General features: G+C 39.2%; 1 protein-coding gene across 5 annotated transcripts in view; it reads right to left on the bottom strand.

Annotated features, from left to right (window-relative positions):
- The window catches only part of UNC79 (unc-79 homolog, NALCN channel complex subunit), a 122278-nt gene that overhangs the window by 78606 nt on the left and 24222 nt on the right, over window positions 1–19450 (bottom strand). For all 5 annotated transcript variants that reach the window (XM_072865331.1, XM_072865332.1, XM_072865333.1 and 2 more), the window contains exons 10-25: window positions 18325–18365; window positions 17027–17055; window positions 15746–15975; window positions 15241–15412; window positions 12582–12812; window positions 10458–10648; window positions 9429–9552; window positions 8061–8201; window positions 6454–6675; window positions 5622–5849; window positions 4065–4206; window positions 3578–3657; window positions 3345–3493; window positions 2234–2391; window positions 1698–1879; window positions 179–380 (exon numbers count right to left, since the gene is read on the bottom strand). In XM_072865331.1, coding sequence (XP_072721432.1) covers window positions 179–380; window positions 1698–1879; window positions 2234–2391; window positions 3345–3493; window positions 3578–3657; window positions 4065–4206; window positions 5622–5849; window positions 6454–6675; window positions 8061–8201; window positions 9429–9552; window positions 10458–10648; window positions 12582–12812; window positions 15241–15412; window positions 15746–15975; window positions 17027–17055; window positions 18325–18365 — 2522 coding nt within the window. The remainder of the gene's footprint in view (window positions 1–178; window positions 381–1697; window positions 1880–2233; window positions 2392–3344; window positions 3494–3577; window positions 3658–4064; window positions 4207–5621; window positions 5850–6453; window positions 6676–8060; window positions 8202–9428; window positions 9553–10457; window positions 10649–12581; window positions 12813–15240; window positions 15413–15745; window positions 15976–17026; window positions 17056–18324; window positions 18366–19450) is intronic.

Below are 19450 nucleotides of genomic sequence, written 5' to 3'. Positions count from 1 at the left end.
AATCTGTATTGGGGCAGTCAAAAAATGCTCACTTCGAATTATTCTCTTTTGGCCTGAAAGATTACTTAATTTCACAGAATTTATACAGCTGAGACCTAGATCTCCCTCAGTCCCTTGCAGGCAGATGAAATTCCAGAAGCTGATAAAAGGTGATCAGATTGATTTGGACTCTGCTTACTTGTTGGGAAAGGGAATTCTTTGTTGCAGTCCAGATGAAGCTGTGCTTCCAGAGACAGGGTCTCAAAGCGATTCACAAAGAACTCCCAGCTCAAAGCTGGAATATCCGCTTTTAGAAAATGAAGTAGCAAAAGCTTACTAAGAATTGTGGGCCTGTCCTTGACAACTGTGTCAAACTGGAAATCAAGGCAGAGGCAGAGACCCTACAGAGGGAAAAAAAAAAAAAAAAACAAAAAAACAAAACAACAACACAGAACTGAGATGTGAAAAGTTTAAGCATTTTTTAAAGCGAAGGGAGGTCAAAGCTCACAATTTCTCCTGTTAATTAGTACAGGATAAAGATTTACCTCTTTTTTCCTACCAAGCCCTTTAAATCAGAACTAATGCTACTGATTCCAATGGAAAAGGTAAGTAAGGAGATAAATGAACATCATATTAGAATGTAGAATTTGCTAAGATTTTGAGGAATACAAAGGTATAGGCAAAAGTCTGTCCTATTGCACATTTGGTACACAATATCAAAGTATTCTCTTCACTCACCCCTGCCTGAGAAAAAGCTTGTATTTCAGACAACTGAATCAAGCCCTTAATTACAAAAGAATGAATCACCAAGTCCAAACAGAGGTAGAAAGGCTATGTGGTGAAGTGTATCAGAAGCACTTTGCCTCAAAATGCTTCTGTATTTTATTTGCACTAGAATTTTGGGCGTAGTGTCAAGACATAACATTTGAGAAGAAAACCGACACATTAAATATGAAAGTGCAGTATACTGGTAACAGTCTCAGTGAACTCAGTGAATTCAAGTTCTCTGGAAACTATTTTGAAAAGACACTATATGGAATAAAACTAGCAAATATTAACAGCTTTTTATAGGCAGTAACACTGAACTTTTTAAAATTCATATTCATTCTATCCTCCAGAGAACTAGAACTGAATTGTGTACTATGAGATTTTTAATTTTTTTTTTAATCTTGCTTGTATACGTAGGCTCTGATCCACTTTCATATCTGCCTAGTTTTGATCAGAGGAATTCTGATTGTCAGGCTCTCACATGCTTAAAATTACATGCCTAAGTAAATTTTAAAAGATCAAGACCATGTGTGGTTTTGCTTGAATATATTTTCTCACTGTCAGCTCAGCAGGGTCTCATAAGACTTACAAATTTATTTTTTTTTAAATTGAAAAATGTCAATAAATTTTAAAACAATAAAAAACATTTACAGCTTTCTATGATAGCAGTTCAAATGCAATAGTAATCCTTTGCAGTCAATGTTTTACAGTTGGACTCAATGATCTTAAAGGTCTCTTCCAACCTAAATGATTCTATGATTCTAAGTTGGGGCTACGGCAGTATCATTTCCCTTGGCTATTTTGTGCATATGTCAATTACCAAGACCCATAAGGCTTGCCTAAAGAGGTATTAGCAGTGACCATGATGCTGTACACCTGAACCGCTTTGAACTTCACGTGAAAACCCAGATTCCTGTTTGAATGTATTTTTCCCCATGTAACGAACCTACCTGTAAAGCTGGCCTCTTTATGGTGTCAAGTAATAGCCCAGCTCTTGTAGCTACTGCTGGGTTGACATCTTCCACAGCAGTCAGGAAACAGCAGAATGCATGAGCCAGAGAGTACTTCAGTAGGTGGTTTTTTGTCACAGAGTGAATATCCAAAAATCTGCACAACACAGCCACCTTCTCCACTGTAGCAGCCACGCCCCCAGACAAAGAAAATATGCATATTAATTTGGGCAATGGCTTCTTTATGTCCTGATTAATATACCTCTCCTAGAAATATGCACATCTGAGAAAATGACAACAAAAAAAACCTGGCAAGTGTTGTAATTTTGATTTTACTTTGATGATCCAAAATGTCTCATGTTCTTCTCTATTTTACAGCATTGTTGTGCCATAGTTTTGCACCAGACCATCTCCAAAACTCCCCAAAGCAGCAAAAAGATAATTATCTATTATAGGTCTCCTCAATTACAGCAGAGAAAGCTCTACCTCTTCAGTGAAGCAACAAAGAGCAAATAGTGTACATTTCTCAGGCCTACCTGCTTCAAATCTCATCTTCCAATCTTTGCTGTTGAAATTGCCATTTATGATTGTCCAGAAAATGTCAGCTCCATGGGGAAGCGAAAGTGCATGAAGAAGAAGTGGGACTGCGAGGGAAGAAAGCTGCGAGAACTCAGACTTCACAACTCCCCATAAGCTGGAAAGACCAAAAAGAGCAAGCCTGCTTATAAAAACACTCCCTGACATCCTTTCTTCTAAATATCTACACTGTATTGTTGGTGCGAATGCACTTTTCATGCAAATCTCTATGAGCCATCCTGGACATTTATGTGAATACTACACAAGGCACAACTGCCATGGAACATAATCCATGCTATGAATTAGCAGTTTCAGCACGACCAGCTTCAGCACATAAGCCACATGAACTGTCTTGGCACCACGAATCCTGTGTATTCATGAATTACTAAGATGTCAGGTGTTCACAATTTGCTGGTATTTAGATTCTGGACAGTTTCTCTAGTCTGCTAAAACCCTACAGTCTCAGGAGATGCTCAATGAAATTGATACAGAGCTGATATAAGCACTGATGAACACACTCTATTTCAGAACATCATATGCTGATGTTTATTCAGTGAGTTTTCTGCAAAAGACCCTTTCTCCAAAGAGAACCTTAAAATGCACAGATTTCAATCCAATTCACTCTGATTCTAAATGAAAAAACTTCCTTTGCCTCTTAAAAATAAGGTGCAATACTCTTGTTCTCTCAGCTTTAATGCTAAAGCCCTATAAACTATGTGCCTGCTTCTACATCATCCTTTATTTTATTTTGCAGAGTCAGGAAAGATACCTCAGTCTCAGACAATGCTATTATTCAATATGAGAAACTCACTCTGACTCACTGCAAAACAAGTGGTGTATGACAGAGCAGCCATGATGGACAATGCGGCATACCTTGGTTTCATTTGCAACTTCTTAATTAGCCCATACAATGGGCCTTTACACAGTTACTTAACCTTCCCACAGTTCCCTACCACCTTTTGTTAATTTGCCATACTAAACCTGCAAATTCTTTGATGCCAACAACGAATGTATAGTTGGAGAAGCAACATATACAGAAGTGTAAAGACAACATGTGTGATAAAAACCTACCTTGCAATCAGCATGTGATCTTGAATATAGGCAAGAAACTGTGGATGGTCCTTTCTTGCTATATATAGGCATTCCCCATGAAGACACAGGATCTTCAGACAGTTCAGCATGTTAAAAAGAATGTCTGGTTCTTCAAACCTTGACATTTCCTGTGTGAGCAGATGTACTACTCTCAAGACAATGACACCACTTAACCAAAAATTCAAACTAAACAAACAAGTAAACAATGTTACCTGCAATATAGTGTATATGAGCTTCAAGGTAACTGGAAGTTGCTGATAACAAAATTTTCTTTCTGTGTCATTCTTTATCGCTGTTAAAAATGTAAGTTACGTAAAATGTTAAAGTTCTCTCATCTGTCAATTCAAAATGAAACTAAAGAATGTCAAAGTGATGGGAGATAAATTCATTCTAGCCACAGTAACTCTGCAGTCAGTAAAGTTACAACAGCACGGAATTTGCCACGTAATGTTTTTGCTACTTTATAGTTCAAAAAGCCAAGATTTCTTCTAACACTTTTTTGAGAGACAGTCACACTTGCTATCAACATAAATACAGGCTTCCTATTTAATTAATATGTTGAAAGAATTAAATGCATGAGAAAAAAGTGACTGTGCATTGTTGGACTTGAAAGACTGCTTCAGGACCTTGTATTCTATATGACTAGAAGCTTCATTTAAAGCCTTATTGAAATACTCAATCTTCTCACCCTCCACCTACCAGCATTTTCTGTGGTCTCTGTGTGATTTCCTGGGTTTTCTCCATGTTTTGGTGCTGATTTGTCTTCCTCTTCTCCTTCAGTTCCTATAATAAACTCAGGTCTAGTATACAGAAGACTATCCTCGAGGTTATCTGTGGGCTCCTTTAAGAATATAAGAAGTTAAATACATTTCTTGATGTTATCTAAATACATGAGGCCATATCCTGCTGTGTAAGTTACATTTGGTGTGATAAGCTGAGCTCAAATGAGGCAGACACTGTCTAGTTCCATGTACACTTGTGCATTCAAATCACCTGCGTATCTAAATTCTGCATCAGCAAATGCATACCAACAAGAAGACCATGTTTCAAACATGGATTTAAGTGATACCACTTAACAGAAACTGTATATCCATATTGGAGCTGAGGTGGATCCAATCACAGGGCCATGGTTTCACCAGCCTTGTCATCCTTGCCTCAGAGGAGTAACAGACAAGAGCAGGGTGTTTCCTACACCACTGTAGAGTTACAGGCTTAGCAGCAGGAGCTACCTCAATCATTTTTACATTGAAAAAAGGACCAGGCTGGAGCTAATTCTGCTGTGGCCAAGAGCTCAGGACCACAGGTTACCATTGTGACCTTTATGTTATAAATCGCAAGGTGGATCCTAGAAATGGCACCGAGCCCCAGCACTCAAAAGACTTCACCACTTGCTACTTTTCAGTTGAGGTGAGCATCTGAACTGAAAGGGCACGAGATGATTTTTCCAGCGCAAGTTACTAAATACCATATGCACAATACCTACTACTAGCATACACATACAAATGGAATTCCAAAACTTTTACACATCAAAAGGCATCACTATGCCCACCACCAAAAAAAATTACTAATAAACATCCTGCCACTACCATGCCACAGCAAATGAGCACTCAGAATAAGGGGAATGATGCTGTCTTCTGAACTATCAGATGCAACAGTTACGTATAACAGACATACAGCTTAAAATAAATTCATCACACCACAGGTAATGCTTCAATTCTTCTGCAAAGCTACAGAGGACTTTAATGATGACTAGTGATTGGAGGTACATATCTGTGTCTGATAAAGTTGGATACTCAACCTGAAGTATATTCTGATTTTCAACAGTGCTCAGCATTTTCAAAAATCAAGCACCAAGGCTTGCTCACTTGACAACTGATTCACTCAAAATCATTAATCATTTCAAAATATCCACGCTTAGCTTTTAAAAGAAGATGAAAAGCACTAAGTGTTAACATTTCACATTTTATTTAAGACACAGTATCATAGGAGTGTCCTTCCAAAGTGAAACAGCACTTCAATGTTGATGGAGGAAGAGCTCATACTGGATCAATATTGTCATCTTCCCTGAGTTCTGTGAATCAATTCAAACTTAGGGAATTTTACAACTCTTTACAATTCAATGGCATTCTGCTTTAACCTCCCAAATCCTCCATGCCAAAGGTCAGCTCAGCTCTGCTCCCTTGTGCACAATGTAATGAGAACAATGAAGAGGAGTTTCAGCACACCAATAATACAGGCCCTTTCTGCTCTACTTACCACAAGCCTGATTTCTTCTTTTGGAGCAAGCTGTTCCAGCAGCTCAAAACCCAGCTGGTAACACAGAATGCTGGACTGACACAGACCACATTCAACTGCTTTTTCATCTTTCTGACAGGTGTGAGAACCACCCCAGGGTGCCTGGAACACATTGTTTATGATGGATATTATATCTTTTGAAATGCTGTTCTGTAAGCCCAAAGTGACACCATCATCCTGGAGTTCCATCTGAAAGAGAGTAAAAAGAGGAAGGATTTATTATTTATTTAAAAGCCAGAGCACTAACTATTCTGCCTATTCCTACATTTCTGCTAGTGCTATATTACAGTACTGGGAAGAGTTTTAGATAAACTGGAACTCACAATTTTAAATTGCCACTGGTGTTGAGGCCCAAGCTCGAACAGCTCGAGTAAACAGACAATTTCAAGCACAGGATCCATGAATTTTACCTGGAGACAGTTATCCAAAACTCTTGGCCTTGGATTCACAATGTACAAATTTAGCTATCCAAAAATTATGCATCTAATCTAAGCCTATCAACAAGCCTCTGCTTCTAGTATGTAGAAATAAACGTATCTCCAAGGAGAAGTTCCTTTTGGTCATATGAGCTATCTAACATGAATGTGGAGGTATCTAACTTCTCTTCATTGAAAACAAACCTATAACTCCTATAGGGGTAAAGGCAGATGACAGCTGTAGAGGGATTTAAATGCTTTATACTTCATGCCAGTCCCACAGCAGAAAGGGACTCATTACAGGATTAAAGGAGAGCCAAAAGTGACTACTGAAATTCAGTGTCCCCTCAATGTGGGTGTTTTTATTCTGTGAGTACCTGCTTCAAGATGAGATCAAACATCAGAATGAAGCAATTAAGATTCATTTCATCATCTTCACAGTCAAAATCAATTGTCTTTCCACTGGGGTGTCCAAAGTTCTTGAAAGGGCTGTGAAAAGGACTACGTATTGGACTCCGAAATGGGCTCTGGAAGGGGCTTGGGAAAGGACTCAGCATATTGTGCTGAACTCTGCGCCCAGGGTCAGAAGCAACGCTTACCTGAAGACATAAAGAATCAACATGTCCAAATGACTGTTACGCATTTAAGCAATCTCATTCTATACGAAATTGCAGAAAATAGCAAGAACTTTGACAGCCCTACTATTCCCTTCTGTAGCTTTTTTGCAAAATCTACACATGTCCCTTAATGCCATTAAATGATAAAATGTGATAGAAGTACAGGAATCATATTCTGCACAGATGTATACATTCTTTTAAGTTAAGTGGCTGACATCCATTGTCTTATTCCTACTAAGGAGGAATTTTAACATCATAAACCAAACAGAAAATGGGCGCAGGCAGTAAAGTGGCCATCAGGTTACAATGATCTGCTCCATGATCCAGGGACACGAACTTCAATAGTAGGAGGCTAATCAAGGAGGCTACCTCAAGAGAACAGTGTATCTAAGGCTATACCAACGATACAGGTAGCTGAAAATGAACTAGACACAACGGTAACAAGATGTGCATGTCTGCACTGATTTATGCTCACACCAGAGTAGGCCACCTAAAACACCCTGAGAACCTCTAACTGTTGGAGGGAGAGACACAGTTGGATGACACGAGGTCTATTTTTAGGCCAGCTATGGTCTGAAAGACCAGAGAGTAAGTTTGTCCATTTTTTCTGCTTAGTTTAGAAGTGGTCATGGGCTAGGTGTTGGAGTGCTCTCTGCAGAGCTACAGCAGAAGACAGGCAGACCACATGTAAGGAATCATCAACTGCTTAGATGCTGTACTTCCTTAAATCTAAAGATCTGACTTTTCAAGCACTCCTGTTCCTGCAGTCCTTGAAGCACTTCGTCCAAGGCTACTGGGAAGTTAGTCACATCAGTCCAAGTATGTGTAGTGCCTACAGATTTGTACATGTTTTCTTCCAGACTATAAGCCTTTGACAGACAACTTTAGATCAACTTTTGCGTCTCTTGGATGGGGAAAAAAAATGCAGGGAAACAGAAATAAATTCTGCTCAGTCACCCTTTGAAAACATACCTAGGCCCACCAAATTTGTACTAGAATACAAAAGCTCACTCTGGGTGACCAGTTGTTCATAACAACTTGTTGTTGATGGTTACTAATAGAAGGTCCAGAGAATGAAAATGGTTGGAAAAGATACCAAGAACACTCCAAATGTATCCCAACAAACCAGTTCACTAAGGAAAAACTGCACAGTTTTTCTGCAGCTCCTATCTGCATTATCTTTACACTGACCATGTGATAGAGTGGTACTAATTGACAAAGTCATGCCAATTTTCTTCCATTTTCAAAATTTATAGTGTTTCCGATCAAATGCTGCCATGTTGAAAGATGACTTTTTAATTCTTCACATGCATTCTATTAGCAAAACTGTTCTAACCAAAAAAATAAGCAGGATAAATAACAGTTACCCTCCGAGTGGCAAGATTTCCCGCCAGTTCACTGACTCTCGATTTTCTTTGATTTGCTAACTCTTTTACAGAGTTAACTCCATCAGAAAACATGCTGATTAGTAACTGAAGAGGAACAACTATGTCTAGTTCAGATAACACCTGAGGAGAGACAATAAATAAAAAAGCATGAGTTTCAAGCTTGATCAAAAATGCCAGCCACTTTATAAGTACCTTTATCATATGATCCTCAGTTCAGCAAGTTCTATGCATTTAATTTTGGGATTCAACAAGGTGAGCTGCAAGCTTAGATTTCTGTTAGAATCAGGGCAAAAGAGAACTGGCAAAAAAAAGGGTATTTTCAAAATATTTGTTGGCATCTGCTTGGTGCACCTTGAGATCAGTTTTATGCACAAACACACAGGGATGTGAGGTTGTTCCACAAAAGTATTTCTGTAAACCAAGAGTGTTACCAATACTTGGATGAATAACTATTTACCACATTTATTATTACTTAAAACTGAATTCCTGTATTTATTCTAAGAATCCAGTCCAAATGATTGCCTACAGGTGTCAACATAGTGACAGGATGGTTATCTGCAAATCATTGAGGGACTATTCATCATCTATTTTGTCACCAACACTCAGACAAATACAAGTTCATTCATGCTTGTCATTAACTGTTATTAGGTCAAGAAAAATCTAAAAAATCATACTTTACTTGAAAACTCTGCATACATTAAACTTGCTACAGACATCAGGTAAACTGGTCTTTGCCGAGCCTTAACAAAATAACCCTCAGCAGAAAAGAAGCAATAATGAAGAATACAGGTATTATTCTGAGGTGCTGCGGAAAATGTTATATCCTTTTGAATTCACTGCCCCCAGCTGACATGATTGTCCCTGCAGCTTTTGAATATGAACACTGGGTGAATGCCAGCTCTGTGGGCAAATATAGCACAAAAGGGGCAGAGCAGCAGAAAGCTTGATGGGTACAGAGCTAGTCTAATCCAGATCTTCATATGCGGGAACAACTACAGCTGCTTCTGGAGTCTGGAATTAATTTTGGAATCTACAGACCAAATTCTGCAGAGACTAAAAACTACTGCTGGCAAAAAGTCAGACAGCTGAATGGCCCTAAAGACACAACTGACATTCAAAGGTGAAAGGAATTTCCAGGCTTTCATTATACTGCCCATGATGGGCTAGTAACAAAAAGCTTCCCAGGATCTGTCTACCAACCATCCTTACACTGGGGCTAAGCAAAGGGCAGAAAGGTTCCATGACCCTTGGAAAAGTGGTGGGGTTTTTTTTTTCCCCTCTTTTTTTTTTTTTCTTTTCCAAAATCATAAGCTGCTTCAGCATGACTCGTCAAGAGAGAACACTTACATGCAGCCAAAGCAATGCTTGCTCTTGCACAGAGGATGGATACCCTGTGAATCGACAGCTAATGAAGCCAAACATCTCCTCCATGGAGAAAGGGAGAGGGCAAAGTTCAATGTCAAACATTTTGCTGAAAAGTAGAAAAAAAATATAGCACCACTGAGTTACCATGGCACACACTGTGTGAGATGTAACAGAAGACTGGTAGAAAGGCAATCTCACTGCCAGCACTGATGATGCTTCTGTAATCTTACTTGCATCCCCACCTCCACGGGGGCTGAGCTAGGTTGCTGATACCACCTGTCCTGACTGCACAAGGCCATCTGTGAATTTGGTGATGCACCTTAAGAATTTACATCACATCTCATATCATGGTCAATTTCATTTGATAGCAATATCTTTTTCAATATCCAATGTAAAAATTGGAAAATTTCTCATCTCACCACTCCTCCACTATTCCATGTTTTCACTAAAAATGTTTACATCAATACCTACAAATACAAACTTGCAGTCAGTTGCAGAGCCTCTTCATCAGTTAAAAAGCAATGTGAAGATTTATTGCCAAAGGCATACACCAGACATGAAATTATGACTCCGACAGCCACCATTCTTATTCTGGTGTTTTCTTTGCTCAACAGGGGAAGATATTAGCTAAATCAATACAAATCATCACTCCTTCAGTGTCAGCTCTACTAATCCCCACTATTTCTCATCAACAGCTGGCCAGGAGCAGAAAGATGCTTCTTCCACCATGCTGCAGGAAGCCACTGAAAATGTGCCTTGCTCACAGCAAAGAAGCATCCATGCAGTTGCCTCTTGATACAGATTCGAGGATAATCAGGAGCAATAAAAGGAAACTTTCCCAAAGCTTAAGTGCTTTAGTCCAAATTTAAGTCATAAAAAATTCAGAAGCATTTACTCACTACTGTCTGTTGCACACAGGCATTTTTATTTGTTGTCACCATCTTATTGTGCCAAAACCCTCAACAATCAACATATGCAACGATAGCATGGTTCCTACATATGTCTACGTACCTCAACACTTCCCGGAACTCTTTCAGCTGATTATCAGGCACTTCCGTCCTTATAGCTTCCAACCACTCTGGCATGATACATTCCCACACCGGCTGGTTTATCACATTGTATGGGATCAAGCAAAGGATTCGATTCAGCCCTTCTTTTAATTGGGTCACAGCACTACACGATTTGTCCCAGTATCCACCAACCTGTGGGTATTTCCAGGAATCATACTGATGAACGATATTTCTAGTCCCTGTAACTTGCCCAGCACCATAAACTTGCTCAGTGTGTTGCAGCCAAGAAATTGTGGGGGGTGATCATCAGCACCTTCCAGCCTGAATTTAGAATTCAGCCATGGGGATTGCATTGTTTTTTTCCTCTCTCATTTGACCCACAGTACACAAAAGCACTATCCAAGATTTAGATTAAGTTTACTCACTTTCAGGCCATGACGTAGCATAATGTCTCATTGTTTACAGTTCTCAACAAGGGACAGATTTGTTTGGCCAAACTTGCACCTTCAATTATTTGCTCTGGGCAACTTGTTACAGTGCTGCGCCTTTATTTTGAAAAACTTGGTCTGTGCCAGGTTTTCTTTTCTGGTTGTTTGTTTTGGGGTTTTTTGAGGAAAGGTTCTAAGTGATGGAAGCCAAAAAATATACTTCTAAGTAAATAAGTAACTGGCCTACAGAGATTAATTATTCCAACTGACCTCAGCTCACATCTGCTGTTCCTGACTAATGGTTCTAGAGATGCCTGCTGTTTTGGCAGCAACTACTGGTAATCTCAGCCAACAAACTATTTTTTTTCCATTCATCACACCTAATTTCATGGCTGTTTGTCTTCATGTTCTAGTGAACCCTTGCAAATCTGGCATGTTGTCAGTCTAGTCTTATGCGTTGTGGTGGGGGTAATAAAACTCAAAAAAAGGGGCTGGATCCAAGAAAAGAAAAAGATCCAAAACAGATTACAGCATGAGTTTCAGTCCTTTCTTTCCCCCTTAGCTTCAAAGTCCTGATCTCTTTTCTTCAGTTATAACATTCAATTCATCCGTCCACCTCTCAAATTTCTTCAGCTGCCCTCCAATCCTCCCACAGCCAGGTGTATCTTCAGAGCGATGGTTCAGAGTAAGACATGCTGGTCTACACATGTACAGCAAATCCCACATGTTAGGTCATGAAAAATCCATGGATGCACACTTCATCCCTGATGATGTAATATATCACATCAAGTCTTTATGGCCCCTCCTAGTCTAGCCACTTAATTTTAGGAAACAAAACCAACATGTCCCCTGGACATTTTACATGAGAGGGTCACAAAATGAAAGTAGTCTTCTTACAAAAGCACATGTGGTACAGCTGCCAGTCATAAATGAGGAAAAAGTCTTAAAACCCTCACAAATATAAAGTTCCTATTTTCGTGCGGATGTTTCATTTTCTATAGAGGAAATGCCTGACTTTGTTGCCTGTCTTCACTATCCAGGTTAAGTAGCAAGTTCGGCTTCATAATTAATGGACAGAAAGAAAGACTCTTTCTAGAAGCTATTCCAGCAATGGTCTCACTTAGACACCCTGAATGACCTTCCAGGTAAGTCTCTTTCTCTCCATCCACAATAAGGTGAACCATGACAGACTAGTCTCTTAACTGAGGCACTTAAATTAGGTATCTGAAGCTACAGGGCACCAGTATGCCCAGAGCTCCTTCCAGTTACAACTGTGTGATTTCACGAATCTTAATTCACAGCTGCAGAGATGAAGTATGCAAAAACAGAGAAACATTAGTAAAGCAGACTAGTAGAGGACAGGCTTGTATCTGGGAGCAGACAAATGATACCTTTTACTAAAGACAAGCCTGGGTGCTTCAGCAGCCTAATGGAAATGTGCAGCTATCAACAACGTACAGTATCTTTCAATACCTATAATATTCTTCTAACCTGTCTTCATATTACTGTAAATAATCCCCGCTCTCTAACACAGTAAAACTAAAAATGCTATGAAGTGGAAAAATTCCTGAACTCCACTGCTCCCTCAACCAGTGAGATTTCTTTTGCCTTGACAGAGCTGGGGGAGAAATAGTGTTTATACTTAATACTTTAATCTCTGTGTCAAATAAAGGAACCTTCAGATAAATTATTCTTACCCTGGCAAACTCCATTGGTTTAGGAAGGAGGCACATAACCATGACATCAAACCGGACGTCACAAACAGTCTTCAACCACTTAGTAACAAACTGGGGTTTGAGCTTTTCAACCAGGCTACCGACTTCATCATCCATCATGTAAGCTGTAGAGTGAAACCACTGGAATACCATGCTAACCAGCCTTGCTAAACTCTCTGTGGGTGTATTCTCACTGGGAGTGCAAAGGCTCACCTGGAAGACAGAAACACAAACCAAGTTTCATTTCTAGAATTAAAGGTGGCAAATTGTTTGTCTAATATGTTTGCATATTCTCAGAGATACAAGGATGCAGATTACATAGAAGACAAATGAGCTGATCAGTTTTAAGTAGAGTTTGGCACAGGACAATTGACAAAACATTTCCAAACCAGAAAATAACAATAAGAGGGAAGAAAACCAAGCACTGAATTTTTTGTTTCTTGGTTTCAACACTGAAAATATCAATACAGAATGCTTTGACAAACTGAAACATTTTGGTTTGAACTTTAAAATTACTTTTCATTTCAAAAGGTAACGTAATGCCTGGTAAAATATATGATACACATATGCACATATATATAAAATGTATAAGAAAAAAAGACAAACCAAATTAAGAGTTTCAAAAAGTCTGATGTCTACTTAATATAGTAAGTGATCTTTGCTTTGCAAAAATATTCCAATTTTGATTTTTTGTCCTTATTTGGGACGGGAATATGAGTTTTAAGTCCTCAAAAATTCTCACATAATAATTAATATTATTCTCCCCTTTTCCAAACTCTCTCTTTCTGAAACAATGTCTGCACTGTAAAACTGTCCCAAATGTGAGACCAGGTCTGTACCCCAGTTCACAGACCAGGCACACTGCTAAGCCCTTAATTACCTGCTATTTGAGCTCTTGTTATCTTCTGGGGACCAGAGACAAAGTTTCAAGTCAGGTTGCTGCACTGAATCCAAAGAATAACAGATGATGGGAGATTTAGGAAGCTCCTTTAACCACCTATCAGCTGTTTGTTGCCACTTCCTAGTGCAAGCTGTACTCTCAGCACTTGGCAATCTGAAACCAGTGACTGCTGCCTTGCAGCAAGTGAACGAAGGAGAAACATTCATGCCATTTCTGGGGAAACAGCTAACAGCACTGCTTCACAGAGAAGACCAGAACCCATCTTACAAGTTACTTTTCCAATTCCAAGCTTTTCCTCCATGTTTTTTCTCGGGATGAGGCAGCTAACAACACCCTTGCCAATTCGAAGTACAGTCTTCATTGTACTACTTCACTGCAGGTTGAAGCTAAGGTGTTTGCTTCCTGGTGTTTGTCTCAGTTGAGTGTTAAGTCAAAGGCAGTATCAGCTGGCAGCCTTTTTAACAGGAACTCTTGAGCTCTGTCCAGTTTCTGATGAAAGGTATTCATTTTATGAAAGAAAACAGCAACCCACTATTTCTCACAATCTGTGCTGTCATCTCTGCTAATACTCACTACAGAGAGATCAAGAGATTTTCTAAGAATAGAATGAAGTCAGTGAGCTCCCCCTCCCTACCATAGAAAGACAGACTCTCAGTGTCAAGGATGAGGCATGTACAGTGTAACAAAACCTGTTCTGTTCTCACTTCAATTCTACTTCTGGAAATGTAGGCCTTCAGTCTTTACAAAACATAATTTGAAACAGAATAGATTAATATGACACAATAAAAAAAAATTAAAAAATAATAAAAGGCTTCAAGTCTAAAACAACATTAAACAACAAAACCCACAAGATATCAGCAGAATATAAAGTTTACTCATGTAGTCACTTGAAACAGCAGAGCAGCTTAGTTGGCATTATGGGATTCTAGACCTGCCACCCTACTGTCCCTATCTCTGTTTAGACGACGGATGAGGGGTCCTACTATTCCCCACTTGTCACTGGGTGACCGAGAAGGAGAGAGCCTGAGAGCTCAAGATGAATCGGAAAGAGCCTGAGAAGGAGAATTCTCCTTAAGGAGAATTGCAGAATGCAATTTCTGAGGATCTATCAGGCTCCAGCCTGGCCTGCTCATGAACTAGACAGCAACAGCCCTCCTATTTTGGAATAATCTCTGCTAGCTACTGTGAGGGATAGAACGAGCAGGGCTTCACTCTATCAACCCACACCGGGTGAATTAGCTGGAGTACAATGACTGGGACCGATCCAGCTAGACCAATCTGAAGGCAGGAAGGAAAAGCAGACCACTAAGACTCTTCCAGCCTATTCAGAGGTAAGAGAGAAAGTTGAGCTTCCAGACAATGATGTTGCAAGACGGAAGGTGAAAGATAGATCTTTAGGGGATTGCCTTTTTAGGTTAAAATAACAGCAGTTGTGAGCTGAAGATGACGGCTAGATATAAAGTCAATTTATTGATAGAAAGTCAATAAAAAAACTGAGAGGGTGCATAATTCTGTTATAGACTCTATACAGGACTCAGAAGGCAGTGAGCAGCTCCACCCAAACTACTTCTGAAATCTCCAAGTCTGACAGCTTCACAGAACTCCTTCTTTTTGCTTCCAAATCAGAAAAGTATCCAACTAAAGCCAAGAAGTGGAAAAAAAAAAAGATAAAATTGAGGCTTCAGAAAGAAAAGGAGAGGGAAGCGAGAGGAGTGAGGGAAGAGGGCAAGAATTTCTTACCAAGAACCAGATTCCAAACTGGCTCAGGAGGCGTTGGTCATGCTTGTCATCATCTTTATTATCAAAGTCTGTGTTGTCCAGGGAGTGATGGGAAGAGGAGAGGCCCATCTGTCTCCTGCGGTTGAGTTCATACTCCCTCTGCTCAGCATGAAACTCTGCTTCCTTCAGCAAGCTATAAAACAAGCTTGCTGTCAGTGAATGCAGCTTTCCTGCACTGTATACAGGTATCTGATCAAGAATAACTAGAGGTTAAGGCATCTGATTCATCATTTTCATGAGAGCAGTAATAAAATAACATCAAACTCCAGGATTCAAGGCTGACTCCTTCCATGAGGACAACACTCACAGTTGATCAGTACTCTGCTAACGCAGCAGGAGTTCAGCAACCCTGCTCTGAACTTATCTTGGTGAAACTAAAATCAACTTGCACAAGATTTGCAGGCAATATTTACATGAAAGCCTGATGCTGCTTTACATATTGATGCCTCATAAGCTGCCATATTACCTGATCACAGCTTCCACAGTACACACAAGTTCCTCTGCCCCACACTCCCGGGTATTGATAGGGGGGGGAGAGGTCTGATAAAGATGGGTTTCTGCAGCTGCCCCAACTTCACTGCTGTGATGATTCGAATGGCACCTTTTGCAATAGCGCACTGGCCTGTTGCCATGGCGGCCACAGCAGCCTGCTGAGAAGCACGTGACAACAGCTCTTCTGACATGTGAACTACAGTTCTGGAAAATAAAAAAGATTTTATCATGCCACTAGTATCAAGAAGTGGAACTGAAAACAGGGATGAGAGTCAGCACTGGGCAAGTGGCTCAAGTGTTGGTCATTTCCAAAATCACTATATATAAGCACAACTGTGTGCTAACTCCTAATGCCAAGTGTCACTAAACTTCCAGAAAGATAAGCTCAGGCCTAAATGCTGGGCCTGGATTTAAATGTCACAGTTACTCTTCTTTTGGAGCAGACCAAACCAACATTTAAGTCATCAACCTCAACTTTCTGGCTTGGAGCAATCTCTAAAATTTACAGTAGTTCTCTTAACCCCTGCTTATACTTCAGAATGTCTTTTTAAGTTACATGTGGCAACAGGCAGATCCTTAGGAGTGTAATCAATTGTGCCACATCAGTTTATGCTATGTAAGGATCTGCCTTATCATAGGTCACCATCCAAGCCTCCAAAATATGCACTACTTTATTTTTGCCACCTGGTAATCTGGCCCAACGTAAAAGCTTTCTTTACCACATAAGATCTAGAATATGTTATACACTGTATTCCTCATTATTAAAATGTTATTAAAACACAATAGCTAGTATGTATTGCAAGCAGATTCTTTTTGTCAGCAACCTTTTTAGAGCCAAGCACTGAAGACTTTCAGTCCATATTTTTTAAAATACACAGTTTACAGTAGGATTTTTGTCCAATTTAGGATTAATCCAAGACTTCAAGGAGATGAGAAGATATGAACTTAGATTTAAAATTAATCTCTTGCTCTATCCTCTTCATAAGCAGAGTTATAGAATAAAAACTGAGCTCACCTGCATAATTGAATTGCTTTACTAATTGCCACTTCAACAAAAACCCACAACTCAAATCAAACATCAGCAGTTAACAAAAAGAAACCTTGCTGCTGAATCATTCCCATCCACCAACAAATGCATTCATGGATAAATTGTGAAAATTTGGAATGGTACAAAAAAGAATGCACCACATAGTAATGGGATGACACTACACACAACATCGAATCATGCCCCATCACACAAATGACTGAATCTTACCTTCTTCTGACATATAGCAGAAATTTCAGCTGTAAGGGGAAGGCATACAAAAAATCAACACAGAATGACGATCCTTCTGGTTTACTATGGCAGCCATGGGAAAATGGACTTGCTGCAAGGAAGTCTCTGAGGCTAAACTCTTCTTTCCAGATATTACTGAAACCTCTAAGCCTGTTGGACTGCATGAGGTAGGACACTGTATACTTGGGCCTACTGGCTATTTCTACACTAAAATGAAGAACAGCCTTGGTGCCTTAAATGTGGTGTGCTCTGCATCCCATCCACCTTCTGCCTATGCTTCTGCCTCACAGACAGACTTGTAAAAGTACACCTGTAGGCATACTACTGTGGCACGCTGTAGGAGACATGGCTCAGATGTGCCTACACTGCTTGTGAAAGCTCACAGGATGAAAGATTAGCGAACATGCATGAACAATGTAGAAGCAGCCACTATGTCTGTGGCCCATAACTCCATAGCGAAATGTTTGCAGATTCAACCTGTAAACAGTAGCTATTCAGTCTGTTGCCCTGGCAACATCTGATTCAGCAAATATAGGTGGCTAAGTGAAAAGAAGAACTTAAGTAAATAAAGCATTCTTAATCTGGATTAGATTTACACTAAAAGGAGACAGTAAAAAAAATCTCCACTGCCTAAGAATCTTCAGTTTGCAGAACAAAAAGAGAGGAAGTGTCTTCTGTCCCTGAAAGGGTTATTTTAGAGAATACGTGACTGTCCTAGTAAACCCAAGAAATTCTGATGAATCTGTCAACAAGCTTTGTCTGCATTCTGGTAGATAATAGAATATCAGGCTCTCTCACTGGCCAAAGGACAATGATTGGATCAATGACTGGATCATTAAAAAATATTTTATGTCCTTTTCTGGTATCCTTTACAGCCTTCTTTTCATAGAACAGATTTTCAGAAGCTTTAAAAGCTTTCAAATCAGACCCAGGTTACCGGGAGAACTAGCCCCTTTTTTTGGAAACTGGTGTGGGACACAAATACTTTTAAAAAACTTGGCCCCAATTGTGGATGCTTCAAGATTTGAAAATCTGTTCCATTGACTCTGTTTCCCCACACATAAAGAGTTGCATACTATTTCAGATAGAGGATTAGTCAATTTTTCATAGTACTTTAAGGACATTAAGCAGTATTAAGTACAAGCTACTTTAAAATTCTAAAAAATCCCTTTAGAATAGAATGCAGCATTTCAAGTAATACAGTATGCAGAAATATCAGTAAGCATAGGGTTGTACAGTTATGATTAGTTTGTACCTACCCTTAAAATACCTCTTACCTTGTGGTAGAAGAACATCAATCAACCATTCATTGTGATCCCTATAAAAATTGCATATCTAATTAGCTTTCCATTTTTTATTTATATATGCATTTATTTTTGCACAGAGGAAATTCATCTAAATTAATGTGGTAGGACTGACATTATTCTGAAGCTGCTTTTTTACAAATGTAGTTTCAGAAATTGCAGGCTGCTTTACATTACCTCTCTTTGTTATGCCTGTCTTATGGCAAATTACCACTTTGCTGATGTTGGTCCACCATGTTCAAGGCTTTCAAAAAATTACTTTTAAGTCATTAATTTATCAAATTAAAATAGCGTGTGCTCTGAAAGTCTGATGGCTAAGAAATGATAGTGAAGAATAACAGACAAACATAGAAAAAAAAATGTACCAGTACTGTTTTCTGTGAGTCTCCTTAGAAGCTATGCTTCTACCAAATTCAGTTACTTTTTCCTGCAGCTTTAAATCAATGATGACTTAAAAATCTAAGGTGAGATGTAATTGCTTTTCCTACAGCTGGTGTGATATAAAGGTGTCTTAAACTGGGGACAAAAAAACCCACGTAGCTTCTGAACTACCTGTAACCTTGTCCATTTGAACTAATGATTGGAACTCCCCATAAGCAGATCTTGCAAAGTAATGCAAACGAAATTAGCAATTTAAAAAAATAGAAATAAAATTTAAAAAAAAAAATAATAAGTGAGGTTAATTCATCTCAGGCTATATTCCTTCCAGGCACGGGACAAGCCTGGACCAATTTCAAATCTTTACTCTGCTGCTTCACAGTATAGCCTAGAGAATAATCTGAAATACATGTTACAGAAAAGTAATGAAGTCTCTGTGGAAGAGCTTTCATTGTAATGTCCTGCTTTTAACGACAACTAAAAGATGAGGAGAAAAAACGTTTCATAAGCAAAAGCTTGTACATTAATAAGGTTCCCCTATCATAGTCAATGCATCCCACAGTATCAATTCATTCAGAGATCTTAACTTTAAAACTCACTACTGTTCAACCTAGATGCAAATGCCTATCATGTGGTGTAAATTTCTGTACTCCTTATTCATACTGAGTGGCAGTCTGCTCCGTATATTTCAACAGGTTTATCTATATAAATTATATGCTAA

This window comes from Ciconia boyciana, chromosome 6, assembly GCF_034638445.1.
Source record: "Ciconia boyciana chromosome 6, ASM3463844v1, whole genome shotgun sequence".
Taxonomy (NCBI): domain Eukaryota; kingdom Metazoa; phylum Chordata; class Aves; order Ciconiiformes; family Ciconiidae; genus Ciconia; species Ciconia boyciana.
The sequence above is the reverse complement of the archived record's forward strand: the minus strand, read 5'-3'. Positions and strand labels throughout refer to the sequence as shown.